Source organism: Atractosteus spatula, chromosome 12, assembly GCF_055471065.1.
Source record: "Atractosteus spatula isolate fAtrSpa1 chromosome 12, fAtrSpa1.hap1, whole genome shotgun sequence".
Taxonomy (NCBI): Eukaryota; Metazoa; Chordata; class Actinopteri; order Semionotiformes; family Lepisosteidae; genus Atractosteus; species Atractosteus spatula.
In genome coordinates this window covers 5,295,461-5,322,790 of record NC_142717.1, presented here as the reverse complement: position 1 = coordinate 5,322,790, position 27,330 = coordinate 5,295,461, and the positions used below count along the sequence as shown (strand labels likewise).

The 27,330-nt window shown below is 34.4% G+C and overlaps 1 protein-coding gene across 1 annotated transcript in view; it reads right to left on the bottom strand.

Annotated features, from left to right (window-relative positions):
• Positions 1 to 2,051: 2,051 nt before the first annotated feature.
• The window catches only part of angpt1 (angiopoietin 1), a 40,725-nt gene continuing 15,446 nt past the window's right edge, over positions 2,052 to 27,330 (bottom strand). Inside the window, exons 7-9 of the mRNA XM_088929490.1 lie at positions 23,826 to 23,992; positions 5,583 to 5,713; positions 2,052 to 2,212 (exon numbers count right to left, since the gene is read on the bottom strand). Coding sequence (XP_088785616.1) covers positions 2,052 to 2,212; positions 5,583 to 5,713; positions 23,826 to 23,992 — 459 coding nt within the window. The remainder of the gene's footprint in view (positions 2,213 to 5,582; positions 5,714 to 23,825; positions 23,993 to 27,330) is intronic.

Here is a 27,330-nt window from a genome sequence, read left to right as displayed (position 1 = left end):
GTGGGAGGCAGCTACAACACCCTAAGCCCATATACTGTAGAAACAGGAGTGCTTGCAAACTCAGCACAGACAGGATTACACCCACGAACTTGAATTGAGACTAACCAGCAACCAACCCACATCAACTGGAGCAAATACAATACATTGATAAAATACATTTAAGTACTTTGTGAACCACTATTCTCTACTGTAGCAGTCTGAAACACAAATTTATACATCTCTGATAAAGTACATGTGTTTTAAGTAAACTGTAATTGTAATAGTAATTCATATGTATTTTATACTACATTATTTTAAAACCACAACAATGAAGAAACAGAAAACTATTACTTTGTTTTGATGATTTCTACAATACCACAATATTAAGTACCTTGGTTTTAGCATGTATTTCAAACTGTTTTGGTTATCATGTCAAAAACTATTTGCACGATTGTTATGGGATTATATGCATTACCTTACATAGAACATTTTCAGATGTGTAAAATGAAAACTTGTGACTGTTCAAGAGACCTAATGTATATTATCACCAAGTAGTTTCATTTTCTTCCTTTACTGACATAGTAAATGTGTTGGTTTAAATGGATATGAGAAAAGCAAGATTCTACTGAAACAGAATGTCAGTGGTGAATTTCAGCTATTTGTCACACAGCACTAAATACAGCTGAAGTACTAGTAGTTACACTAAAGAGGGCAGCTTTTTAGAGCTCTCATCTCAGAGCGCAGACTCAAAGCTACTGTGCTGTACGTCATGGAGAATAAATCTAAAGTTTATAAACACTAAACTGACATTTCTGCATTCCAGATTTTTTTCTGAAGTGAATTGTTCACTTTTTTTGTACCTTATATAAAAGAAATATAATTTTTTCTTTATTTCACTTGTATGTTTGAAAGATACAGTATTGTGCAGTACTTTGAAGTTGCCGTACTTATTTTTCTATCATGGTGAAAATTGATAATTCACATTTATTTATTATAACAATAGATTATATTACTTTCTGTAAAGGTTTTCTTCCACAGGCACATTACATTTGGGGAAAAAATGGCAAAATGCATTTCAAAGGCAAAAATGGTTTCTTCTGTTTCTTTTTGGAAAACCCACAGTTCTTTAATTAGTTTAAAATGTTTCAATATAAGCAACTGAAGTAGATATTAATCTCTTGTAGCAGATACTGTAATAAAAGACTTGTCACTAGATTCCAAAATAGAAACTAATATTAAGACCTCAAAATAAATCAAATGAAAAAGGAAACTACAGCAAATAATAGTAATGTACTCAACTAAGTCTAAATTTGAAAATGATTGCTGTAAGTGATAAATGTTTGATTGAGGAAGTAAATAATATAGCCAAATGTGACGTACAGTACGTGGATGCATCCGAGACATTTTGAGGGGTTTTTTTTTACTTTTAAAGTGAGAACTTAAAATAGTAGGCATGCTAACAAGCATAAGCACAAGTACAGTTATGTACTACAACCACATAAAATTCCATGTGGAGACTGTATTATTAGAAAGGGATTAATTTAACATCATATTTCTGAAATATGTCAAATACAAATTTAAGTATATGGGTATAGTGCAAAAAATACCTTATATGCTGTAACACAATCAAAACATCTGCACATTACTGTTTGGATCATACCAAAACACTTTGCAAAATCAAATGGTGATAACTAAACATTTAAACATAATTGCTACTAATTTGTCTTGTTTACATTATTGCTGTTTTTCAGCCATCAAAACTAACACAAATAACTGAAGGCCTCAGATGACATACATGTTATTAGTTATCAAAGTCAAAATATTGATAATGTGATACAATGGTTTTCCTTCATGGATATGTCTAAAACAACAGTCAACAAGTCCATAGTCCAACAGCTAATGTAAGGCTCAAAAATGTATTGATTTAAGAACTTGAAAAATGTTTGAGAGTCATCGTTGTGCTCTATGAGTGAGTTTTTTTTTCAGGCTGCTTAGTCATTGCAGGGCAGACGCACAGCACAGTCCTTTCTGTAGATGCCACTGGTGTCAACAGCATTCATGTGAAGATAAATTCAGAAGTCCAAAGGTCGAATCATCATGGTTGTTGCACGCAGGGAATAGCTGGGGCCTTTGAAGTAATGCCATTTTATACCGTTGAGTTTGCCAAGATTGTGTCCTAAAGTGTAATACATCCCATTGAGATTAGATGGTCCACAGGCATCAAACCACCAACCTGGAAAAGTGGAGCAGTCAGTAAGTCTCTGCAACATTGTATACAGTAATATAAATTAACAGTTCAAAATAGCTGCACACTCAACAGAGTTGAAAAGCAATCCGTTCAAGCATGAAAAGGCTATTACTTTGATTGTAGTTTAGCTCATTGATATTACTTCAATGTCATTGAAAAGGATTACAGTGTACCAACATGAATGTCGTATTACATAAAATTCCTGATTCTTACTAAAGTTCATAAATAAGAATTAAAGCTTAGGTTTTGAGACAACATTCTGGGAAATACAATATATGTTGACACTGTTTCATAATGTGTAACAATTATCCAAATACTGTGCAGGTTAATACAGTGCTGTTTTACATTTGTGTAAAAATAAGGATGACTTTTGTGAAACTAGAGAGTGGTGTTAATGCACATGAGGCCTGAAATGTCTGTAGAACCTACACTAACAATCAACTGTAAAAGCAAATGACACTTATTCAAGTCAATCTTCACATGGAAACCCACCACACAGGCTTCATACTGGCTTCAGGTAGACACCCCTGGATTGGACTACCAAACATTCAGTCAGATATCAGTGGATGTTTGATCAGTCATTATACTATACAACTACTTACATACAGTACCTTCCCTGGTCTGGATAATTAGGACATCAGTAGGGAGGGTGAGTTTCCATATCTGAATGTTCCCCAGAGGGTGGGTTTTCCAGCATGCTACACTCACAGTTGTGACAACAGGCAGTTTGGAACTGGCAGAACACAGCCCAGATGTGCACTTAGGCTCTACAGTATTACTTTGTACATTGTTGAGTCTATCCAAAGAATGATGTAAAAATCCACAAGCTGCCATCACTAAAGACCATGTTCAAAAGTCTGCCTCGGCTCTCCCTGTGCATCCTCTGTAACGTTCAACCCATGCACTGCTTGTGTCTTTCCATTGAAAGACCACCTGCTCAATGGCCTATACCTACTGTACAAAACTGGTGGCATGGATCTCATCATAGCCAAATATATTTCAGTTATCTAATAAAGGTGATTGACTGTACAAGCTGTCTAGAATTGTGGCTCCCCATTAACCATGTACTTTATATTTCGGACGGGTGTGCCACTAACAAAGATTTAAATAACTTATATAAAATACAAAAAATCTTTCAATCTATGGGAATTACATTTAATCCTTACGCTTCTAAAGAGCATATAAAAACCTTTTTTCTTTTTAGGAGGGAACTTATTCCAGATTCTCTACAGTAACTGTTTGTTATGGTATTTGGCATTCAGAATCTTAACTTGCTTTAGTATTGAAAAGCTTACAAGAGTGCCATGGTTTACTTTTGTAAACTATCGTGAAACAATGGTTTTTAATTCAGTGCATCATCTCTTGCTTTTATTAGATCTATTACAGTTTTTTTAACTTTTTCACACTTGAAAAGGCCAGAGGTATTATGTTCTTACAAACGTGTCAATATGTTCTGGTGTTGAGTAGCAAATGAAACACTGGCAGAATACTAGTGTGAAGTACATTTGCCAGACTGACATGGCAGTGCACATACTCTACAGTCTGAGGGGTTTGACATACCAGCTACAGCACTCACATTTCAATGCTGCTACTAAAAAACAGCCTGGAAATGTTGGTCTCTTCCCATGTTAAAGTGTCATTTGCTGTCCTTTGGAAACCACAGCACTCCCCATGTGATAAGATGCTAATATGAGCACATGCAGTATTTCTATAACAGGTTTTAAACAGTGTTCAGTAGCACTGAGTAGGAGAGCTCCACATCTGAAATTAGAAAAGTCTTATCTTGCAGCATTTTTTTTTGCTATTCATGCTTTACAATGAACCAGCTACTGTTGGTTTTCTTGCAGGTTGAAGTAAATGATTTTCCCACATGAAACATTATTTTTTTTGCAATTTCATAACATAACCAGAATCCATCTGGCTTTGAATATTCTCATAGTTATTACCTCAAGTGTGACATGTTCAGCTTTATTCAATTTTTAACTTTCAAGAGGCTTAATACTGCTGTATAAACAGAAGGAATTCACTAGTAAATTGTTCCCTATGTTTCAGACAGCACCTTTTTTAAAAAAATCCCAAATTAATGTCCTCTCAATTAGTTATTGTTTGAAATTTAATAGATTTTTAAAAAGTTTAGTCACTTATATGGCAGGTCAAAATGTCTGTTCTCATTCTGTATTGGTTTTATGTCCTTCTGAAAGGAAAACCTTCACATTAAATTACTCTAGGGTGTGTGATTTCAATGTAAATTTGGAAAACATAGCCACAGGGACGATGTTTTCAATTCAGCAAAATTACTTTGTAAGTCTTTAAAAAAAAAACTTTTGAATAACTGGTATTCAGTTCTACATAATAAATGCATCTCGTGAGCATTTCAAACCCGAATGTAATAGGTGCAGAGTGCACAGGATGTGATGATCCGTATGGACTTCATTATTTTCTTATGGATTGTGTCCTGAGCCTCTTCCTTTGCCAAGAATAATATCCAACTGACAGTGTTCCATGAAGGATTTCAAATTGTTAATACACCCCTTTATTTTACATTATTCCACCCCTTATCTTATGAACTTGCGTTCTAATTCTTCTGTTGCGCAACAGCATTTGTGGATATATGCTTGTTGTAGATAGCCCCCACCCCATTCGGTTAAAGAGTTCTTATAATGTTGTCTTGTGAATTACACTTATGGTGGTTGGAGCTTTTTGGGAGTAATCGCTGTGTTTGGTCTTAGTAAGCTGAGAATTGTAATCTGTTATGCTGCATCGTGTTTTTATACAGCATGTACGGTGACGCATGCTTTTCACCAGACAGCCCTGGGTGTCACTCCTAATGACGGTTATGAAGCTACTCCTACAACACTGGGATACCAAGAAAAGTAAGGAAGAGACCAATTAGATAATTGCTGCCGAGTGCACAATTATAGAAACTCAGAGATCATTGGAAAAAGAGAGCTACAGCCTCTTGAAAATAAAAGAATGCAATGCAGTACAGTTCAGTGCCTCAACGAAATACAACCAAACCATAACCAAAATGAAAATATATAACCAAAAATGACATCAATGTGTGTTTTCAGTTAATTATCATTTGCACAGTCACTTCAGGGATAGAGATAATCCATTTTAGCAATTTATTTTTTAACTTCTTTGTGTAGTAGTGAATATAAACCTTGTCCTTTTTAGCCTAAATCAGTACTTCATAAAGTACATACTGGTTAGCGGCAGGTCTTTTTGTTAGTTTCTTTCTGTAACCTGCTGGCAAGGAATTTGATCTAGTGGATGATATTCAACGTTATTCACACATTTTCAAAGTCACTAATTAAAATGGGGTGTAACTGATATCTTTTGCATGCTGCATTACCTCCTGTTAGCATCACAGCACACTTGCAGATGCAGTTGTCATTGTCCACATCTTTTGTGCTGAAATCTGCTCCGTGTATCACGAGACTACTTTGCTTCCCAGCTGTTCCGCTGTGACTTTTTAGGAACAACCTAGGTTTAGATAAGGAAGAAGAGAGGGAGAAGAATTTTTTTTCATAAAAAAATTATTGAAAATATTCTGTACGGAGAAGCATTAAAAATGCAACAAGTGTTCTTATTTACCATTTAAATAAGGTTGTTCAATTCAATTATAATACTGTGATAGATAGCAGGGCAGTGAGCCCTTTTCTGTAGCTCAGAGCTCAAAGATGTTGTATATGTGTCACAACTGGAAACAGAATTGAAAATGATAATTTTCTTATTACAACCAGAGATTTTCAACTATACAATAATATAGGCAGTGTGTACTTTAGTGTACTGTACAGAAGTTTCATGATGAGCAATATTGTCCCATTATTGCAGTTTTAAGTTCTCATATCAGAGCTTGTAGTTCCTTAATCTAAAGCTTTAATGTGTGCTATCTAGTGTCTTAAAAGGGATTTTTCATGTTATCTCCTTAAGAAAAGAAATGGTTTGTTACTCAATATGACCAAGATGAGCACGTGCAATTAATGGAGTTATTGAGCTTGGTATTGAGCTTTGGTGGAAATGATAGGAAATTTCACTGCTACCATCATTTATCAGGAGGTGTACTGTGACATTGACAAATACCTCACTTTATTAAGGTTTAGAGATACTGTACATACAACCTGCTCTATAGATTAATCATTTTATGGAAAAGGACATTATAATTCTGAAGTTTTGGCACTGTTTCTGATTATGCTTCTCAAAGTAGTTAAAAAGTCTCACAGAAAAAGAAATATCCTCACTCAATTGCCATGGAATGGAAAAACGAAACAGGCACCAAAGCAATAACAGGAGGGAAAGTTAGATATAATATGTGTTTTTTAACAAGAAACATTTTATGGAGTATAGAATTTAATAAAAATAATTTAAAATGGTACTTTAAAATACATCTATTGTTGAATTAAGAGATTTGTTAGCAATGTTTTAGTAAATTTCTTAGCTATATATAAACTAATGGCCTTCAATGGGATGTACTGTATGGATGTGTTTCCTGCAGTCTGCATTGTTTAAGATAAATACAGTAAGAGAATAAAATTATTTCAATATCTAAAATAGGTTTCATAAGTTGAAAACTGGGTGTCAAGGTACACGCATAACACACTGTATGACTAATACAGCACACCATCTTGGTATTCACTTTACTTGTGAGGCATTTTTGTGTACTATTTAACTCATCATTATGCAGCTGATCAAACAGAACTAACCAAAAGGAAAATTAATCAACAAAAATTAAGAAACTGAATCTTAATAGCATCTTAATTTATTCTTATGTTAAAACACCAGAAAGGTTATAAAAGTATTTCCTGTAGTCCATTATCAATAGTTAACTGGCACCTGGGACAAACAACATAATTAAGCAATTTTTCTTTCATTCTCTTGCCGCTAAATGACAAGTTCCTTGTATTTATAACTTGTTTGTAAAATAAAGGCTTCGTTAAAAAAAATGATTTGGAAAGAATCTGTAAGTTTTCAATCAAATTAATTGTTTAAGGGTATGCTTAATGTCATATTGCAGCTTTTACTGTTAGTCTTGTATAATTTTGTTTATAGTTCCTTTCATAATAAAATGTCTATTGGTCACACAAGTTAAATACATGAAGTTAATCTTTTTCCCTCTATATTTTTGTTATGTAGGAAATCATAAGTTATTTCACAAGATATATTTCAAAGAAAGGTCAGGCATCCACATAATGAATACTGAGTCCATAACCTCTGCCCTGTTCCAAATCTAATTGAGTTCAGTTTAATATCTCACTAAAGTAGCCAAAATTCATTTAGGATTGGAGTAATAAGTAGTAAAGGACTTGTGTAGAATTTCTTTAGATGTAAGTATAAACCCTAAGGGAGAATGTATTATTGCCAAGCAATTACATTTTCAAAATGTCTAAAGGCAATAATTATGGTTTTTATTCTTTGCTGTTTGGAAATGTGCCAGGGCTATTACATTTCAGACAGAAATCATCCCCAATAACATTGCAATTTTTATTTTGCATAACAGTTTTTTTTAGTACTCAGAAGATACAAACAGAAATAAGATGATTGAGGGCCAGGTATTGTTATTTTTGCTTAAACCTAGTTACTGTAGTTTGAAGGACTGCTGACACCCCTACAAAAAAGTACTGAAGTACATACACAACTACACAAGACATTGTATGTTTTTTTTTGCTCTGCTGAATGAGAAATTAAATCTTACATAAGGACATGGTTGCTGGACCCACAAAACAGGAAAATAATGGAAACACACAGAGCATTAATTTCAGTAGACTATATACTGTATCTAATAGCGATGGAATGCAGTCAATGAATTCAGCGATGTGATTGCTATGGATCCCAAATGTGTGCATTACACATACTGCAATGTACAAATAAGGTTTTTGGACCCCAAAAGAGAGGAAACATGCAGGCCTTCTGCTCTATAGTGGGACACGTCTATGGAGAGAAATAGCATTCATTTGTCATGGATGAACATCACAACTGGATTGCGTACAGTATGTAGTACATTCTGGCTTTTTAAAAAAAATATTAAAAAACGATAGCCCGGAGGCAGCCTAAGCCCCTCAAGAGTGATCTAAAGTGGTCTTTCACATACTAATTAAATACAAGATTAATGAGCATCCCTTAAAATTGTTGCATCAAACTTGATAGATTATAGAAGGGAATAATTCATTCCTGTACTCTGTGCCTGAGGTAGGACATTTCTAGTGAACAGAACTAGAAGAGGTCTTAGGGATAGAAACTGGAGCTTAAAGTTGTAAATTTACTGAGCTTTGAATTTGGAGCAATAGATATGGTGCTTTTGTCAGTCAGTGAATCTTTTTGGGTTACTCGGGAACGGAGAGGTTCTATCTAAGATATTACAGACCCAGTGTGCGAGAGCATCATAGTAGTTTCATACACCAAGGGCAAGGGTATGAGATTATCTCACTTTTTATTTTTTTCCCCATTAGGACCTTAAAGATATGGTAATAAACGTTTAGGTAAATCTAAAATAATGTAGAAGAGGCATCAGGCAGGGAAGGAGAAGTGTATAACACCTAACACTTGCAATAACAGGTACTGTACAGTACCTAACTAATAGCATAGAAACAGAGTAAAGTTAAAGCATTAGGACACAGCCCTAACATGAAGCATAAAACACGGTACGGAAATTTTAGAGGCCTTAAAACTAAATATGGGAAGGTAATGCTATGTTTTTAATAGACATGACACCATAAACCCTATGTGCTTATAATGATGCACATATTTTAAATCTCCACACCGTTCCTGACCGTGGTCCTAGGACATTGTGTCTCCACTGTTTTTTTTTCAAACTCAACATCTGAAAAGCTGAAGGCAGACAGTACTTCAAAACATGCCTGAAAATAGAAAATTGAAATTAAAAACTTGCCTGGAACAAAAACCAGGAGACACAGAGGTTTCTCTGGGAACCAGGGTAGAGGATTTTTGCCAGAGAGCAAAGATGGAAGATATTAACACTACCTAAAATAAATCATGATGCTAGCATGAAGCATCATCACTTCATTGCATTTCCATAAGACAACAGTGTGCTAAATCTGGACAACCTATACAGAACTATAAGACAATACTCGGCTACTACACAAAGAAATGAGGAGAGAAGCACATATATTGGGTAGGAGGGTGTTTTTTGATCTAACAAGGTGTCTAAAAGATATCTGAGATTTAGGGGTGACATAACACCAAAGATGTTTTTTTTTCTGTGCCAGTAAAAATTAAAATTGTGGCAGAAGTTAACAAATGGGGTATAACTTTGAAATAATTAACACATTTCAGATGCCATCAGCAATGTGATCATGTGAAGGCTTTTTAATCATTTGAAGCACAAAGAGGAAAGAGATCATACTGTAGCTAGGAATAATTTGATTCCAATCAAATATAGAAATAAATTGTGGAGTTGAAAAGCTATTTCCACACAAGCTGCTTTTTGAAATTATTTGTGGGTAGCAACATCTATAGAATGTGAAAGAGGAGGGCTCTCAGAAGACCTAATTTGCTTCCCACAAATTTGACAAGTTCAACAAAGATTCTTGAAAATGTCAGGAAGCAGTAGATTGGCAGAACTGAGTGGTGAAATTAAAGCTGGTAAATTGTGGTAAGGAGACATATATTTATACCCTAGAGCCAGTGACAGGAAGAAATTGGGGCTTCTATCTTATAATGGTTATTCAAAGTTTTATTAATAAAACATTAACCTATTTGTTTAGTATAATAATACTTTTAACTGTCAGACTATCACTGTAAATGTGATATCATTGTGAGATTTCTTTAAAATGCATTTTTATTTTTAAAGCATTCCTCTGCAAAATATCTTTTATTCACCTCCTTAGATTCACTGCCTTTCATACCTTTTGTTCTTTATGAACAGCCTCTAACCTTAAACAGGGTGGTCCCAAAGGTCTAGAAGTCTACAGGCACAAAAAGTCGCAATAGCTGATAAAACATTTAAATCTAAGATGCTTTATTGAAGTCCTCCTTCAGAATAAACAACAAAAACCCTTTAAATACCAACAAACAACAAATAAAAGCCTAATTACAGGCATGTGAGAATATGAAATTCTTCGCTCTTTAGCAATTATCCAATAATTAAACCAATCACCCCTTCTGTGGCTATTTACAGTAACCAGGTGCCATGAAGTGGCCTTTCTTAGTAGGGTGGCTGTAACTGCAGCCCATTCTTCAGCTGGTCTGCTACAATACAGTGTATACAGTAAATATTGGACTAAATCAATAAAATAAACATCAATTAACAGTCAATTTGAGCAATTATAAACATATGGAATTCAAAATGTTTATTTTAAAATTTAATATGAGCTCTGTGAGAAATCATGGTTCATTTAAATAATGCATTTGAGTTAAGCACTACCAGTTTTATAGTGTTCACAGAAAAAAACAAATTGGACATCAAAGTCCATTGTAGATGTTTTGATTTTTTCACACTGGTTTGAATAACGCAGAGTTTTGGAACAGAAATTATTAGTAAACTACAGTGTAATGGGAACAAGACATTTATAGTGATAAGTTATTTTGGCTTTGCCTCTGCTGTTTATACATTAGGGACCATTCTGGTAAAAACAACATTTCTTAATATATTTATTTAAATCATGAATAATTATTTGACTAAACTAACTTTGACTTGGACTCAACTTAAATATTCACAGATCAGTGTTAGCTTTCTTCCGCAGGCAATGCAAATGTTCAGTTTTCTTAAAGCAGTCATTTTTTTTTAAATGCATGATAACCCTCTTCACTTTTCTTGTAAGGCTTTTTGGCTGATCTCAGCATTTCATGTTTTTTAACCTAAAAAAGGAAAGGGGTCCAAGCAAAAAAAAAAGGTCCATGTTTATTTATATTCCGCAATCATTTTAAACGCAGTACAGTACATACAGCTTAAAGTTCATACAAATGAAAGATCCATGACATAAAGTACTAAACACAAACAGAATCACTGAGTAGCACTAAGCACTTTGTTCACAAATAAACAAACTCAATTTCAAAATGTTGCAGCATACAGTATATACAGTATGTGATTTCAACTGTGAATTCCACAAGGAGCTGAACATTTTTAAATATATTATGACAATTTAAAACTTAGTTTTAGTTTGTGTCTTATAAAAATGTAATTAGAACACCTGCACTACACTTGTTTTACAAATTTGAGTTTGGAATGAAAGTTTGGAAAATGAACAAACCTGTCTGGTAACTGACTGTGATTGAAGTACAGACCTTTAAGACCATTAGATTACTAGCAATCAGGTACTGTAATACTCATCCAAACTTCAGTACATACAAATAACACTGTATCCCTTCATTTGTATGCACCACAGTTCACCAGATTTTATATTTCATAATAATTTGTGAATTCATTGAACGCAACAAGATTGCATAATTATTTTTTTGACCAATTTGCAAATATATGTAGCTCATACACACGTAAAATCCTAATGTAGGCCTTTGTTTTCTGCCTCTAAACAAAAAGTTGAGACAGCAAGGATGCCAGAAGAGTGAAGAAAGAAAATGTCTAGCAGGCTCTGTGTGACAAATGATGTTTTGTAGGCAGAATACACAGCCGAACTCATTTCCCAGGAGAGAAGGATACAGAAAAAAGAAACATATAAAAGTCTGGAAACACAGAAGTTGAGGAAAGCCAGAGTGTTTTGTTGCTGCATTCGAGCTGCAAATATCTAAATACAGTGGGATCACTAAGAAAACACAGCAATTGCACCGTGCATAAATTATTATCAAAGTTCGGAGAACTCTTTTTTTAACTTCTCTCTTTTTACTTTTTTCCCATGCTGATAAAAGATGACTTGAAATTATTTTTCCTCTTAATAACTGGTCTGACATTTTTGTCAATCTCCCTCACTTCATTGCAAGATCCGTCTGTCAAAATATTAGCCGCAAGTTTAGCTGACATTAAGTTATTCATAACAACTCAATTATAAATGTATTTTTAAAAGGTTAGACTAAGGGAGGAATTAAATGAATATAATATTTATGAGGGTGACGTGGTGTAAAGTGGTTAGCATTGCTGACTTGCAGTGTTGGGGCCCTGGGTTCAATTCCTGTTGTGCTATCTGCACAGCTGGAGTTTGTATGTTCTCCCTGTGTTCACATGGGTTTCCTTTGAGTTCTCTGGTCTACCACCACAGTCCAAAGACATACTGGTAGTTTAATTGGTTTCTGGTAAAGTTGGCCCTGGTGTGAATGTGTTTGTTTGTGACTGTGTGTCCTGCAATGGACTAGTTTCCCTTCCAGAGTGCATCCTGTGTTGCACCTTTTGCTTGTTGGGATAGGTTTAGGCTTTGACATGACCCTGTCATGAATGGATGGAGGGATACTAAGGATATATGAGTTTCTCAACTAATGAAAAAAAATACTGAAAAAAAGCATCAAGCACACCCTATACACAGCCTGTACAGCCACTGTACTAAATTGTATTTGCTTTCTTTATAGTTTCTTTATAGTTATATTTAAAATCTTGAATTATTGTAAGAGGTTAGTAGGGTTTTTTTTATAAGGGATATAGGGTAAAATACATTACGTGCTACTCAAAATCCCTAACCCCTTTGTACAGTAAGTTATGAATCGACTATTTATGAGAAATATATATGAGAAATTCCCAAATGTGAGGAAACTGCGTTTCAGGTATTTATGGCGGCGGTGGGCAACCCTGCTGTTAAAAAAATGTGGCATCTTGCAATTTTCTTTCATTTTCTGAATTAACAGAATTCAATGCTAAAATGAACAACTTAGGCTTTATTCTAAGTTATGAATAAGCTATGATTTAAAGGAACCTACGAGACCTGCCAGACTACTGTGCCACAGAACAAGACTTATGCCTGCATATTTATCCTGACATGTGAAAACATTAAGGATTACTGTAAATCCCAGCCTTTAAAGAGCAGATGAAAGTTTCAGCTGGAAGCTAATTAAGGAGAATGTTGATCCACTCTTACTGTACATTGGACATCTTACTGCTTACTTTGTAATGAGAGTACAGAAGAATTCCAGTGGTTGTATTACTGACTTTGTGATAATTAGTGTTTTCACTTCAACGTTTTCAATATCAGTGAATGATAATCTCCATACATCATAGGTGGATGACGGCAGTAAGTACAAATACCAAACCAAATAGTAGACTTCTTCACAATATGGGCTACTTGTTGCTTTTGTTCACACAAAAAAGGCCCTATCTACAGTAGTTTGACAGGTTTTGTCAGTAAACACAGCATAAATCGTTCTGAAGAGCTGCATGCTAAAGCAGTTGCCATTTTTGGATCAGAATTCAATGATTCCTCTTCATGCAGGATATGGCTATATCCCAAAATGGAACACACACCTAGTAGTTCTTCTCAATGGAATATGAGTAGTGGGAACTAGAACCTCCGGGAAGCTGTCTTGATATTATATCTTATCACGAACTGGCTCAAACATTGCAAATTGGACTGCGTTCTCTTTCTGAGTTCCAAATCCAAAGAGTGATCAAACATATGCGGTGTCTTTGTTCTGCTGCACACCACCACCACCACCACAGAGACACTATAATAAAACTACTAGTGGTTTACCTTTGTAACGGTCATTTCAGTGGAACAGAACAAGCTGCAAACAAATACTTAGGCTAATGCCATTTGTTTTTGTGCCGTTATTAAATAAATGTGTTTTGGTAGCTCAGTTTTGAAAAAAGGTCTTGTCAGATCATATTTGGCTTGGCGCTTTAACCTGATCAGAGGAGAACACAATCTTGGTGAGAACTTGTTTAGAAAAAAATAGATAATTAATTTCCCATATAACTTGTCCAAACAGATGGAAACCTGGGGAGGTCTATTTAAATTTCAAATTAGTGGATCTACTGCGAGACCTAGGTTTGTTTTTTTACCTTGTCCAGACAGAAGGAGAAATGCAGCAACAGAGAACAGAAGCATACAGTATAACCCTTGATTTCACAATAAGGTTGTTCTCTGTTGGTCTTGAGTAATACAATCTACTGTCTAGTTCAGAATCTACAGAACAGTTCTGTCTTCTGGATATGTTGTAAAAGATAAATGTTAGGGAAATGACTAAATGAGTATTTTACTTACAGTAGGTATTGCATTTACTAAGGAAAAGGACAATGACATGCTGCAGACAGAGGAAAGATAACATTCTCTATTAAATGGTATTAACATTGAAATATTTCAGGTAGCAGAAGATCAATACATCTTCAGGGCTAGATGGTATTCTATAAAATAGACTTGACAAAATATCCAAAACCAGCCACTGAAGACAGGGGCAGCACCCAAGGACTTGAGAATTGTTAATGTAATGTCAATTAATACAAAAGAGATGGAACAAAGTACTGTAATTGTATTCTCATATGTCTTCTATGACCTACTGTATAATGTTATGGAAACCACTATCAGAACTAAACTAAATGGATCGCCTGTATAGAAATGGGATCCTTGTAGATATTCAACATAGATATAGAAAAGGTAGGATTTGCCTAACTAACTTGCTAGAGTTCTTTGAACAAGAAACAGCCACATGGCACACCATATGGTGGATTTAAATTTGCACAATGTGTTTGGAAAAAGTTGGTAATATAGAATTAATTCTCAAATAAAAGATGGTATGCGAACTACCCACCCTTGTTACTGAAATTGATCCCCTGGCTTCTTTCAAGAAATAGCTCGATGATATCCTTGCCTTAATTGGCACTTAATACTAGACAGGATAGATAGGCATATCCTAAAGAACCAATCACAGACATTTATATTTATAATTGTTCACTACACTGAAGTCATTTACTGTATTACCTTATATATTACTATATTTCTTACTTCAATTTGTGTGCACACTATTTTTTTTGTAGTTTTGCAAAACGTTTTATCTTCCTCATCAGATTTTCCCCCAAAAAAAGAAACTTGGTAAGATGTCAAAGATGACTGCCAATTTCTAGGATTTATGAATTGGCTTATGGCAGAAATAGAAATGCAATAAAGATATACAGTTCTGTCATTCAGAAAAAAAATATGTACACTATAGAAAAAGAATAATTTTCATCTGAATGCACTGCAAATAGAATCCCCCTGGCTTTTACTGTCATTTAAGTTCTGCAATTAGTCATTTTAACTTCCTGGGTCAGAAAGTCTAGTCTGTTAAAAACTAGAAATAGTTGTCACATCATGCAGCTTTTGAATAGGCATAAAAAGGAAATGTTGGTTTTACTTGAGCTTTAAAATAAATAAATATCTCTTTCCCCATTTGTCTGGTTTACAAGTCCACCTATTAATGAAACCACGTGCCTAGATAAGTTATGTGGCAGTAAGACTCATGACAAAATATACAAATGTACTGTCCAAACAGTTCAATTCCCTCTGCGTAGCTTCAGGCTGATAAACATTCACATATGAGGAAACGGATCACTACCCTTTTCACAATTCAGCGCAAAAACATCACAAAAGCCCGGCCAAAAGGCTTTTTGTTTGACCTCGTTTATGTGTTAAAATAAGGATGTATCTTGTAATTGCTGAAACCAAGGAAATGTTTTATTTTCCTTCAGAGGCCTTAAACATATATACTCTTCTTCCCTAGAAAAGACAGAGTCGGAGACTTTATGGTGTTTGCTGTAATATATGAAAACAAATCCCTTGGCTTGCAGCATTGAACTTTAATAACTATAAACATAAATTTTGCAGAGGATGATAACTTGTGTAAATATTATTACCCTCCTGTTTTCTTTACTTCCAAAGTAGATTATTAAGATTAAGATTATTAAAATGAAATTACGTGCACGTGTATCATGTAAAAGGAGTTTCTTAATTCTCTGGCAGCCTCACTAATGCCTTTGTCCAACATTATCCTTCCATCCATTTTCTAACCACTTCATCCAATTCAGAGTCACAGGGGAGCCAGAGCCTGTCCCAGCAAGCTTCAACACACTAAGGTCAGACTACGTAGTGTAGACTTCATGACAATAATAATTTGAAGATGCAGTTGCTGAAAAGCATCTAGATCTCTTTCTTGCAATACGTGCACGACACATTAGTCTTTCATGGAGCTATTTTTTCATTTGTTATAATGATGCATTGTAGTTGTTTTCTTTATTACTACATTAATATCAGTGGTTTCTCCAAACATGACCTTAAACAGCCATTCAGAAATTCACATTTTAATCACTTCATGCATACACTAATTTTCTCTTTCCAACAAGTCATTGGATTGAAAAACGACACTTTTGCAGTTTTATTTAACTTCAATGTGTATATAGTGCTGCATGTGGTTTTAATTTGCCTTTGCAGTCTCATTTACCATAATTGTGTGAAATGCCATATTCCACTATTCCACCCGTATGGTTTAGCTTCTTTGTTTTTACAAGTTTTCACTAAAGTTGCAAAATGCACCAAAGTTTTATCAAAACTTTTCAAAATTGTTGTTTTCAAAATGACCAGCACGTTTGTTTATCTGAAGGGGAAACGCAACAGTTGACTTTACCTTTATACAACAAAGACCGGCATAAAATCTGACATTTTTTACTGAGTGAAAGCAAATCAGACACACCTTGCTTTTTGGCAATCTGAACACCACTAACAATTGGTTGAAGGTTCGATTTAAATGATGTACAGTAAAGTAATCTGAGCCATAGAAAGAGATAACATTAAACATTACTATATATTTTAAAATGACCAATCACTCAAAACAAACATTTTACGAAGATACTGAAAAAGATACTAAAGAGGCATATTGTGTGATTTTAACACTTACAGTATGGCATTATTAAGTTTTCAACTCATATTTTTTGTTATAGTGAAAATTTGAAAAGTTCTTGTATTTCTATTTGAACTAGTAGATCACTATAGAGTATATGTAAGCTATAATGGAAATTACTTTCTTACAGTGTTACAATGAACGCCAGACTTATTTCGAGAATGTAGACTGTGAAGCTATTTGAGTATTAAGTACACAGCTGCCCTATATACAGTACTGTATGTGATGTGTGTTTTTCATATCTGTGAATATCTTTTACATCATTTTCAGTATTACAGATTAAAATATGATTAAAATATTTCACAGATCTAAAATCAACTGCCTGAATTTTAAATGTTTTGATGGTCTTACTCAACTTACAGTTTCTCAGTTTAAATAATTTTATAAATATATTGATAAAGAAACTCAGTTTTGAATTTCCACATGTATGGTATGGTACTTCAGATTACTTATTTATATAATTCTCTAAACTAAGAATTGTCTATAAGAATAACAGAGTGCAGAAATCAAACTCTATTCATTTCCACACAAGCAGCAATGGTATTGTGATAATTTCATTTTAATTTACGTGTACCATTTCTTATTCTTTTATGAGTTACGTGCTCAGTATGACTAACAGTACTTTACTTCTACTTATATTATGTTGCAATTATAGCTAAGAATATATTACCAACATTAGAAGATGAAATATGCATTTACTATAAAGAACATGGGTCTTGATTTGCACCAGGGACATTTTTATTTTTGTGATTTAACTGGGTAAGGGGATTGAGCTCAAATTCACATTTTCAATGATGACCTGGAGACCTATTTATACGCCAGGACTTTTACTGGAACTGAGTCGAGAACCTTGCTCCAGGGTAAAACAGCCACATCCCTCTTGGGGTTTGAACCTTCGACCCTTCTGTCCACAAATTTAAACGTTGTGGAGCACAGCTTTGTTTTTCTCTATTTTTCCCTCCAACAATCTGTGGAAAATCTTTTAAAAAAGTTTATTTCTGTGGAAGCTTTAGCTGGTATAAGAAATGATAATAGAAACAGAAAGATTAACAGAGAATTTTTTTTAGTTTTTTCTGTTTCACTTTTGATGACAGAAAATCTCCTCAAATTGAAAATCTAATGTCGTGCAAATACAGTATAAAGGTTTGTTTTTCTGACTACTCAACAACACAACTGAGGACAATAGAATCCCCTGAGAAGTTCTCTGCAGCACAGTAGTTTTATAAAGATCATCTGTCAAATAAAAAGATATGCCATTGTGGGATCCTAGTGAAACACAGTGGCTACTTTGCAAAGAAGGAACTGTAATTAAACTTTACTCTGCGGTTTATTGTTGGTGAAGAGATTTCCTTGTAAACATCCCCCTGCATGTACTTCAGCAATGAGGAAAAAAAAACATTTTTTGCTTAAAAAATGTGGACTTCGGAGATCTGATTTGTCAACGTGTCATTATTAAAACAAAATAAGTATAATCAAAGGAAAATGGAAGCAATTACTTAGACACTTTGTTCTATCTCCCAACTCCTAGCCCCCGAGACACACTGGGGCCTGGATTAATTCCAGACTCAAGCCCACTCACTAGTCACTTCTAAACCAAATACTTGATGACTAAGGGTACCAGATTTCCAGAGGTCACCTCTGGGACAAGGTGGATGCCAGTTTGTGAATGTGAGCTAGCTGGGTGGGTGAGGTTGGTATCCGCGTGAAGGGGAGGTTGGGGTTTCCCTTCTGTGTCCAAGAGTACTATTGTATTATTTTACCAATAAAGTTTCTTGTGCGTTCCCAGGCACTGCTGCCCCTCAAAACTGGGACAGCGTCATGCTTTCACTGTTCCTGTTCGCGATGCAAAAGTAACTGGATATCAGTTATCACAGCTTACAACATTTTAGTGACTAAAAGCAAAATGTCTCTGTGAACCATATAGCCACCATCATGTACTGGTCTGACATTTGTGGGTCAGTTTTGATTTAACCTGGATCTGTATTCTGGATCTATGCCAAATGAGCTCTCAGTGACCTAACTAGACTTCTTTTATTTAATGTTTTTGATCTCTTAGGCATTTTATTTTAGCAGTAACGTTATTATTTTCCATCTTGTAAGGGCTGAAATCAATTGAAATGGTTTATTTTCAAAATGTAATGGAAAGGGTTACCATAGAGACTGGTCACATCATTACATACTGTAGTGTGTTCTTCTTAGAAGAATCTAATCTCCAGATCAGTAATCTTAACTGCACAGTCTGTGGACTGTGGGACATTTCCACACCACTAAACATCTCCTTTCAAATTGCCTTATAGAGCTGTTAAAGAAACAGAGAGCAAAAACCTTTGAATTAATTGACTTGTGTGGATGCGCTACAAACAGAAATAGAATTGAGTTCTGAGAACTGTTTTGTACACATTTCCCATTTACAGATCTTTTGGGGAAAAAAAACTCAGTTCCCTGAGTAGGATTTGGTTGCTGTTCCTGCTCTGAAAGACACCAGGTCCTTGTCAGGATTTTTGATGAAAAATGGCAATCACAAATGTGACAAAAAATAATTTCAGAAAGATTATGACCAGTATAATACACCTCAGTACTACAAGTAAAGAAGGTTCAGTCATGTTAGGATGTGTCACATATTTTAGGCAAAGTGGGCAAATAGTTTTTGTTTGCATTTAAAAACAGTTCTGCATTTCATACATCTCTGTATTAAACAGCAACATGAAGGAGCTACTTGTTCTTAATACTTAATACAATTACTAATATACAAATACTATAATACATACTAATATAGTGTATATATAATATATTATTATATCAATATAACTTATTAATATTATATTAATATTGCTATGCTATTATTATATAAATATACTAATAACATGTATGGAGAGCTAAATACAAATGTGTTCACCCCCACAGTTCTACGGGCAAAAGTTAAACCAACAAGTAACAAAGGTGATGTAAAAAGTGTAGTGAAAAAAATAATCTTTTGTGTTAAATATTTTGTGCGGCCTTTAGTCTCTTTGGAAGAGTGGACCTCTGTTAAAATGACTTTCTATGTTCCCCTTGTTCTCCTACTGTACATCCTGTGTGCACTCACTGTCCTCCCTTGCACCGATCTGATGGAACGAGCTACTGTACCTGTAATCATTGGGGCCGTATCATCTCTAATTCCCTTCTAGGCCATCTCTATATATTAGTCTATGGCATTGTCTTTCAACGATCAGCAGTATGTGACAGCGGCCCATTAATGAAGATTTAAAGCTTTTTGCTGACCTTCATCCATTTTGTTCAGGTGTTTTGTGTTGTAACCCAGAATCATATTTACAGTACATAGGCTGCTTGTGCTATAGTTCCCAGTGTGTTGTTTTTCCCTGAAAATTAAAGCACATGGATTATGCCATGCTGTACAGACTTTCCTTTGAATTTATTATATTTAATAGTGTCTAGTTAAGTGGACAAAAATTACTCATAATTATACAATGAATAAACAGTGGTCTTTGAGAACTCTGGCTAAAGAGCTATGCTATACTGTACGTTGTGTGGTGAATAGTGGTAATGAAGAGGTTAAATGTTCTTCCTCAACTTCTTAGGATGGAACCAAGGAAGATTTTAAGTCTTCACTGCCATGTAAACAGAAAGATTAGGCTGAAATTGTTGCACCAAAGTGTCTTTGATTATTCTCATCACTCTTTCTATGGTGATGCACACAAAAAAGGCAGAAAAAGACAGGAAACAGAATGTACAGTACATTTAGATTTTGACATGATTGGTTATGGGGATTAGTTTCTTGTTTTTTTTAACTTTTATGTTCATTCCAAGGTTATTTTCTTTAATCTTTATAGATAGGCTTGGGTTTAAGAGAGGATCAGGCAGCACTGAGCAAATAGCCAGACTGGCATATATCCATTTAACTGCAATACATGGGAATAATCTTAAAACATTTACAGTGAACTTTTACATTTCTCCTGCTTGTTTGTGTGTTGTACAGTATTCCAGCCAGAATATCTCAGTTTCAACTTGATAGGACCAACATTAACAATACTACTGTTAAAAACTGAATGGCTTTACGATTTAATTAGTAGAAATATCATGACTGCAATATGAATAAAATGTGACTGAATAGTTAAGATTGAAAACACCAGTGCCAAAGCACTGGCAGGCACTCTCAGTTTCCTTTAATCTATACTGGAGCTTTTCAGCTTGTTTCGGAGCCATGAGGTTATCACACTGAAAACATCTGAGAGAGCATGTCTATTTACAGCATAGAGACCTATAAAGTGATTGCAACTTCCAGAATTTCTCATATGCTACACTGTATTACACAAACGAACACATCAGATAAGCATATTGTACTTTGTTAAGCATACAGTAGTCACAAATTAGTGTAGCAAAAATGACACCTTAAAGTGGGGCGAGAAGGCGGCACAGTGGTTAGCATGTGAGTATGTTTGTGTTTGTGTGTGTCTGGCAATGGTCTGGTGTCCCTTCGTGGGTGCAGCCTTGTGCCTGTTGCTTGCTAGGATAGGCTGCTGCTCTCCAGAGTCCCTGAATTGGATGAAACTGTTAGATTACACTATTTCTTTTATATATAAAACTATATTTATTTTATATATACAGCATGTACTACTTCTAATAGTCAATCCTAATCTGTAATCTAATACCAAATGTATCCATTTAGATTTATGGATGTGTAAAGCAGAAACCAACTAAGATGTATTGATAACAAAGTTTCAAAGTAGTTCTAACAATAAAAAAAATATATTGCCAACACTTCATTGTCTAGACTTTTACACAGCTGTGTAGATTTTATACAGTATGTATAATGTTAAACTGTATATTTGTCAAATTATAGTTTCAGAAAATACATTTTCATTTAAAAGAGATAAATGTTTTCTGGCTCTCATGATTAATTTGAATCCATGTGAAAACTCCACATTTCTTTGCGATAAAAGCTTGTGAAAATAAAAAAAAGTGACAGTGGTAGTTCTAATGTATGACTATAAACGTTCATTTGGGACCATCTGCACATATTACACTAATTTAAACCTAACAGGAAATGAAATTTATAGATATCATTTTTCAAAATGGAAAATAATCCATGATATGAGAACCTATACTAATGTACTGCATGCACGTTATGTATGAATCACAAGAAAAAATGTCCATCTTTACTTTATCTTTAATCTGAGATTCTTTCCTTCATACAGTATATTCCATATACAGTACTGTATATCCTTGTATTGGGAAAATCACCAATTAAAATTATTTTTCTGTATGCTAAATGTTTTAATAGAAATGAATACATTGAAAAATGTCTCTATCTCTATCAAATATTGTTCATCATGTCATGTTTGTCTAATTATTCAAATGATTTAAAGATATTTAGAGCACAGTATTTGAAATACACAAAATCAATTATTTTCTTCTACATTTAAAACTGTCTTTAAAAATCTGGATTCAAAATGAAACAAGGCAACGTAACTACCCAAATTAAAAGTGACAAAAGTATGAACATACCTGTTATTGGTTACATCTTAAAACTATCATTTTGTTTAAAACCTGCCAGTCACTGTTAAATACCAAACAATGGTGTGGTATGTGGATTTTTTCTGCTTTGACTGCTTTCTGTCCCCATAGGACTTGAGTATGTAATTGCATTAAGAAAAAAACAAATACAAGTCTATTTGCAGCTGAAGAGAAGGTAGGAAAAAGGCAAGTCTTATCAGGAGAGACTGTCTAAATTTAATTTCAAATCATTCTTGTTGGGCCTCAGTCTGTTCAGACTTCTTCAGAATTGTCCGCTTATGTGGTCTATCTGCCAGCTCCGCCTTCAGCTATAGACAAAGTAATTACAGCTCTTTGCTCTATTTTACCCATGTATGTAAGACCACAGATTTTGAAATTATTAAAGTAAAATGTGGCAGTAATTGCTCACAAAAGGATATAGCTGTAAATGACATTGATAGTATACCAACAGTTATTACGATTTTCCTCTATTGTTTGAATCGGGAATCGCCAGTTATGCTCTATTAATACCTGTGTTTAAAGTCCATCTTTTACAGCTACAGCACCTGTACCATTGAGGGGAGGACAAATACCAGTGGACATGTTCCTCTGACATGCCCACCAATATTTTGAGAATGCTGCAACATCTTTCAGAATCCTGATCATAACTGGCTACTTACTCAGTCTAGGTTCAGATAAGGGGTATCTGGAGAACTGGGTTCAACCTACAATCTAAGAGAGTGACTTCACTGTCTGGACATGTCATAAGTTGATTTTAAAAAGTAATTTTGTGAAGTAAAGCATAAGCATGGTTCTCAGTAATCGTAATTGTGCATCTTAAAACAGCAGAGGGAATTTATAGTGGTACAGAAACAGTACATTTATGTTTGTTTGACTGAAGGTAACGTATTTAGTGTGTATTTAATAAATGAAAACAATATGATAAAACATTCTGTATGAGCAAAGGGTACTTTAGACCATCTTAGTTTTAGATGTTTTTATAGTTTTTGGGAAAACTCACACATAAAAAACATTTATGTACCAAAACGTAGTGTTGCTTTTCACCACAGACAGTATTAAGGTCACTTCCATTTTTACAGTGGTTTTAATACTGACCACCACATTACTAAGTCACTAAGTACAGTTTGTACAGTCTAAGTACTGTAAATCTGATGATCAGTGCTCAAACGAAAACCAGAAATTTAGACGATAACTGTATCAAGGGAAGCAAGTATGACTGCATCAGTACTGAGATTAGTCTGTGATTAAATATTTAAAAGAAAAAAAAATCTGCTCACAAAATCTTTTTAGATTCAGCTGTGTGGTTCAGGTTTTTTTTTACCTGTATTTTTGCTTTTCACTTCCCAGATGAAACCTGTCGTATTGAGAAAATGCGTGATTTCCATCCCAGTCTGTCAATTCGATCCTCAGTGCATACTGCCGCTGGCTCGTAAGCAAGAACATAAATTCATTTCCAAGCCAGTGTTCACCAGAAGGACTTCCAAAACCCTAAAAAAAGAAGGTGGCATAATCAATATATTTTTGAGTAAACCACCGTACATCATAATCGTCATTTAAAACACAGGAAACCTGGTCTTTATTTCAATAAAGAAATAGTAATTCAATCTATTAATGTTTTGTCTCCCTTTACTATACATGTCATTAAAATTCTCTCATTAAGCTGCTTACAGTTTAAAATAAATCTATTCACATGTGAACTGAAGTGATTTGCTACAGAAATAAAATCAACATTGAACAGACCTTGCCAGACCTTTTTATAAGTGCACAAATGAAGAACACATGAAAACTATGTATAAAGCATCAACTTTTTATATTTCATTTGTGATTTTTTTTTCATCTGCAATAAAAACAGCATTCCCTTTTACAGAGTTTAAGGCATTAACTATTATAAAATAGAATATTATGCATATGCATTTGTCTAATTGAAACAATTATGAACTACACTGTTTCTGACACATAAAAAATAGTGTTTGTTGTTAATACATAGAAAATAACGGAATACGTAACATTGTCTACCAGTACGATCTAGATTTTTAGCTTAGAACAGGACCATAAGTTTGTGTAACATGTTTCTACTGATTGGATATGAAGTACTTGGCTGGCTTTCTGTAAGAGTGCATTTAAAAAAACCCATAAACCTCTTTTATATGTTTTCTGGAATTCAGTAAATTAAAAATATGACTTTGTTCTGTGAAATGGTATTACAATTAGAAACTAACATTTTTAGAATTTTTCAAGAAAGACATTAATCTATAATTCACTACGTTCTGTTGCTATGTGATTAAGAATATGAATAATTCTGAAGGGCACTGTATATAAAGTACAGTATGAAATAACTATACCCTTAACATATTGTAGCTTTCAAAACAGAATGGGCAGGGCTTGACTTAATGAAACAATGTGGCAGAGAGGAAGGGGCACACTCATGAGATCTCCATGATTTTTCTTTTACATTTTCAAGTTTTGGCTAGCTTGTACGATTTCCAGGGGTCCTCCTTGCTTCAGTTGGGATTATAAGAAGGGTAGACAAGGGGTCATGTTTCAAGAGAGCCAATGCTACCCCTTGCATCCCCATGGTATTGCTACTGTTTTCAAAGCAGGAGCTCAGAACCGACAAGAGGCACTGTAGGTAGTTTAAAGGACACATCTAAATGATAGTGAGAGACAAAATAAGTTAAATACTAAAGAAGAGAATCTATTTAATCATTTGATCTATGTAATCTATTTAATCTGTTTGTCACACTAATATTTTTGATGTTGAAATTTGGATGCATGAAGGGTTCTCGACACCTTGCAGGTCAAGATTAATTTTTTCTGGGCAGGGCTATTCTGGTACAAGTTCTGGTGCACTCTTGGTTGCTGAAAGCTTGTGAGCTCAATAGTGTATTTGATGTACAACATTTTGTGTTAAACACAAATAAACACCGATCCAATCAACCCTTTAAAGGGTTTAATCACTGACCTAGCCTGAAGTGATTTTTGACACTCACCAACATTAGGTGAGTATTAATATATTCATTGGCAAGAGAACATGTCTTGTGGTACAGTATTTAATTGTTCAAAACACCCAGAATGTTCAATGCTGTCTGAAACTGACCAGATATAGTACTTAGCATACTAATGATTACCTTTCTCCAGTGAAATATAAAGAAAGAAGCAATTGTATGATACTGTCTCTAGTAGTCAAAAGATCTCCCTCTTATTTACTTCTCATGCGCTATCCTATACTTGGTACCACATACTATACCAAGTCTGAGGTCAACCACAGTCTTAAACAGTTTTGGGCCTCAAATCAGAGTCCAAAGCCATAATTTCATGTTCTTTCTCAATTGTTTTCAATACATGTCAAATTCTTAAAGCAGTATGATCCAGATATTCTCCAAAACTGATCTACTGTAAGTGTGCCGTTAAAGATGTTGTATTCTTCACATTGGAATGACAAATTGATTCAAATTCTGGAAAATATTTTTTAATAAGGATAATATTAATTTGTTTGAAGACTTGTAATGGCAGAAAGAGCTTCCAGGTTTGTCTTTCTTTTTCTATTCTATTTTCATAAGGTGTGTTTATGACATTAGTTGTCAGCACAACAAATTGACCCCATACAGCCTTGTTATTGTCATGGGACAATATTTGGAAAATTATAAATTCCGCCTCCAAAAATCCTTACTATTGAACAATCCACTTACATTTGCTTCACCAGTAAGTATAAATGTGTCTTACCTTTTAAAAAAGATATCATAAAAATCAAGTTTCTAGTCCTCTTTGCATACTATGTTTAGAAGGCACATTGATAAGTATTTATGTTCTTTTTGGGAGTAACTAGATACAGTATGCAGCATAGTATTTAAATTCTGGAAACAGGTATTTTTTTTGTTTGTCCATTACATACAGAGAATGAGTGTTTCCTGATTTCACTTTGTGTTATGGTTAGATCATGACTTAAAAATCTGAGCCTCTCACAGAAAGAGATTTGTTACTGATTGACATATCTGACTGCATTTAAAAAGATACCAGCATTTTGTTTTAGCCTCTGCATTCCCTCTCCTGGCATCATTAGATATTGGCTCATCTTAGTATTATTCATATGGAGCTGCTATAATCCATGGTGCCAGTGGGGGGAAGCCAGAAACTTGCAGTGCTACAACTGGTGCAGTCAAAATGCTGGACTTCCACTGTAGCAATACATTTGACCACATTTTAGAATTTTTTTAAATAGAAAGTTGGAATTGTACTGAGAGGGGAGGTATATTTTTATTTTGTTGTTTTTTTTTGGTGTTATTGTTATAAAAATAAACATCTGTTTACATAAAAGAACAGGGAGCACTTCTTTACACAAAGGGCAGACGGCGTAAGGAACAAGATACCTAGCTATATTATTGAATCATTGATTCATATAAAAGAATGGTGCTTGCCAGGATAGGCTCCAGCTACTCTGCAACCTGCAATTGGATGAAGGGCTTAGAAAAGGGATAGATGGGTAAAAGAATGGCGTTTAAACAGTTTATACCATATAATATCATATCATATAACAGGATTATTATCATGGACAATAGTATTAATTTGATTTGTGGTAGTATAGATTCTGCCATTATTGAAAAATATTTTGTATTTCAACGAACTGTAATTCTCTCTTAGTTCCAGTGACAGTGAGTGAGAAGAGTACTGTAGGTACCCTCCTCCCACACACACACTTTTCACTATTGTCTTCTTTGTAAGGTGTTAAGTCCCTCTTGGGAAATTCTGCTTCTTGACCTATGGTCTGTCTATCAGGGACCTAGGGAAACTTACTCTGTTTCTGGCAATCTGGACCTGAGGCCAACATT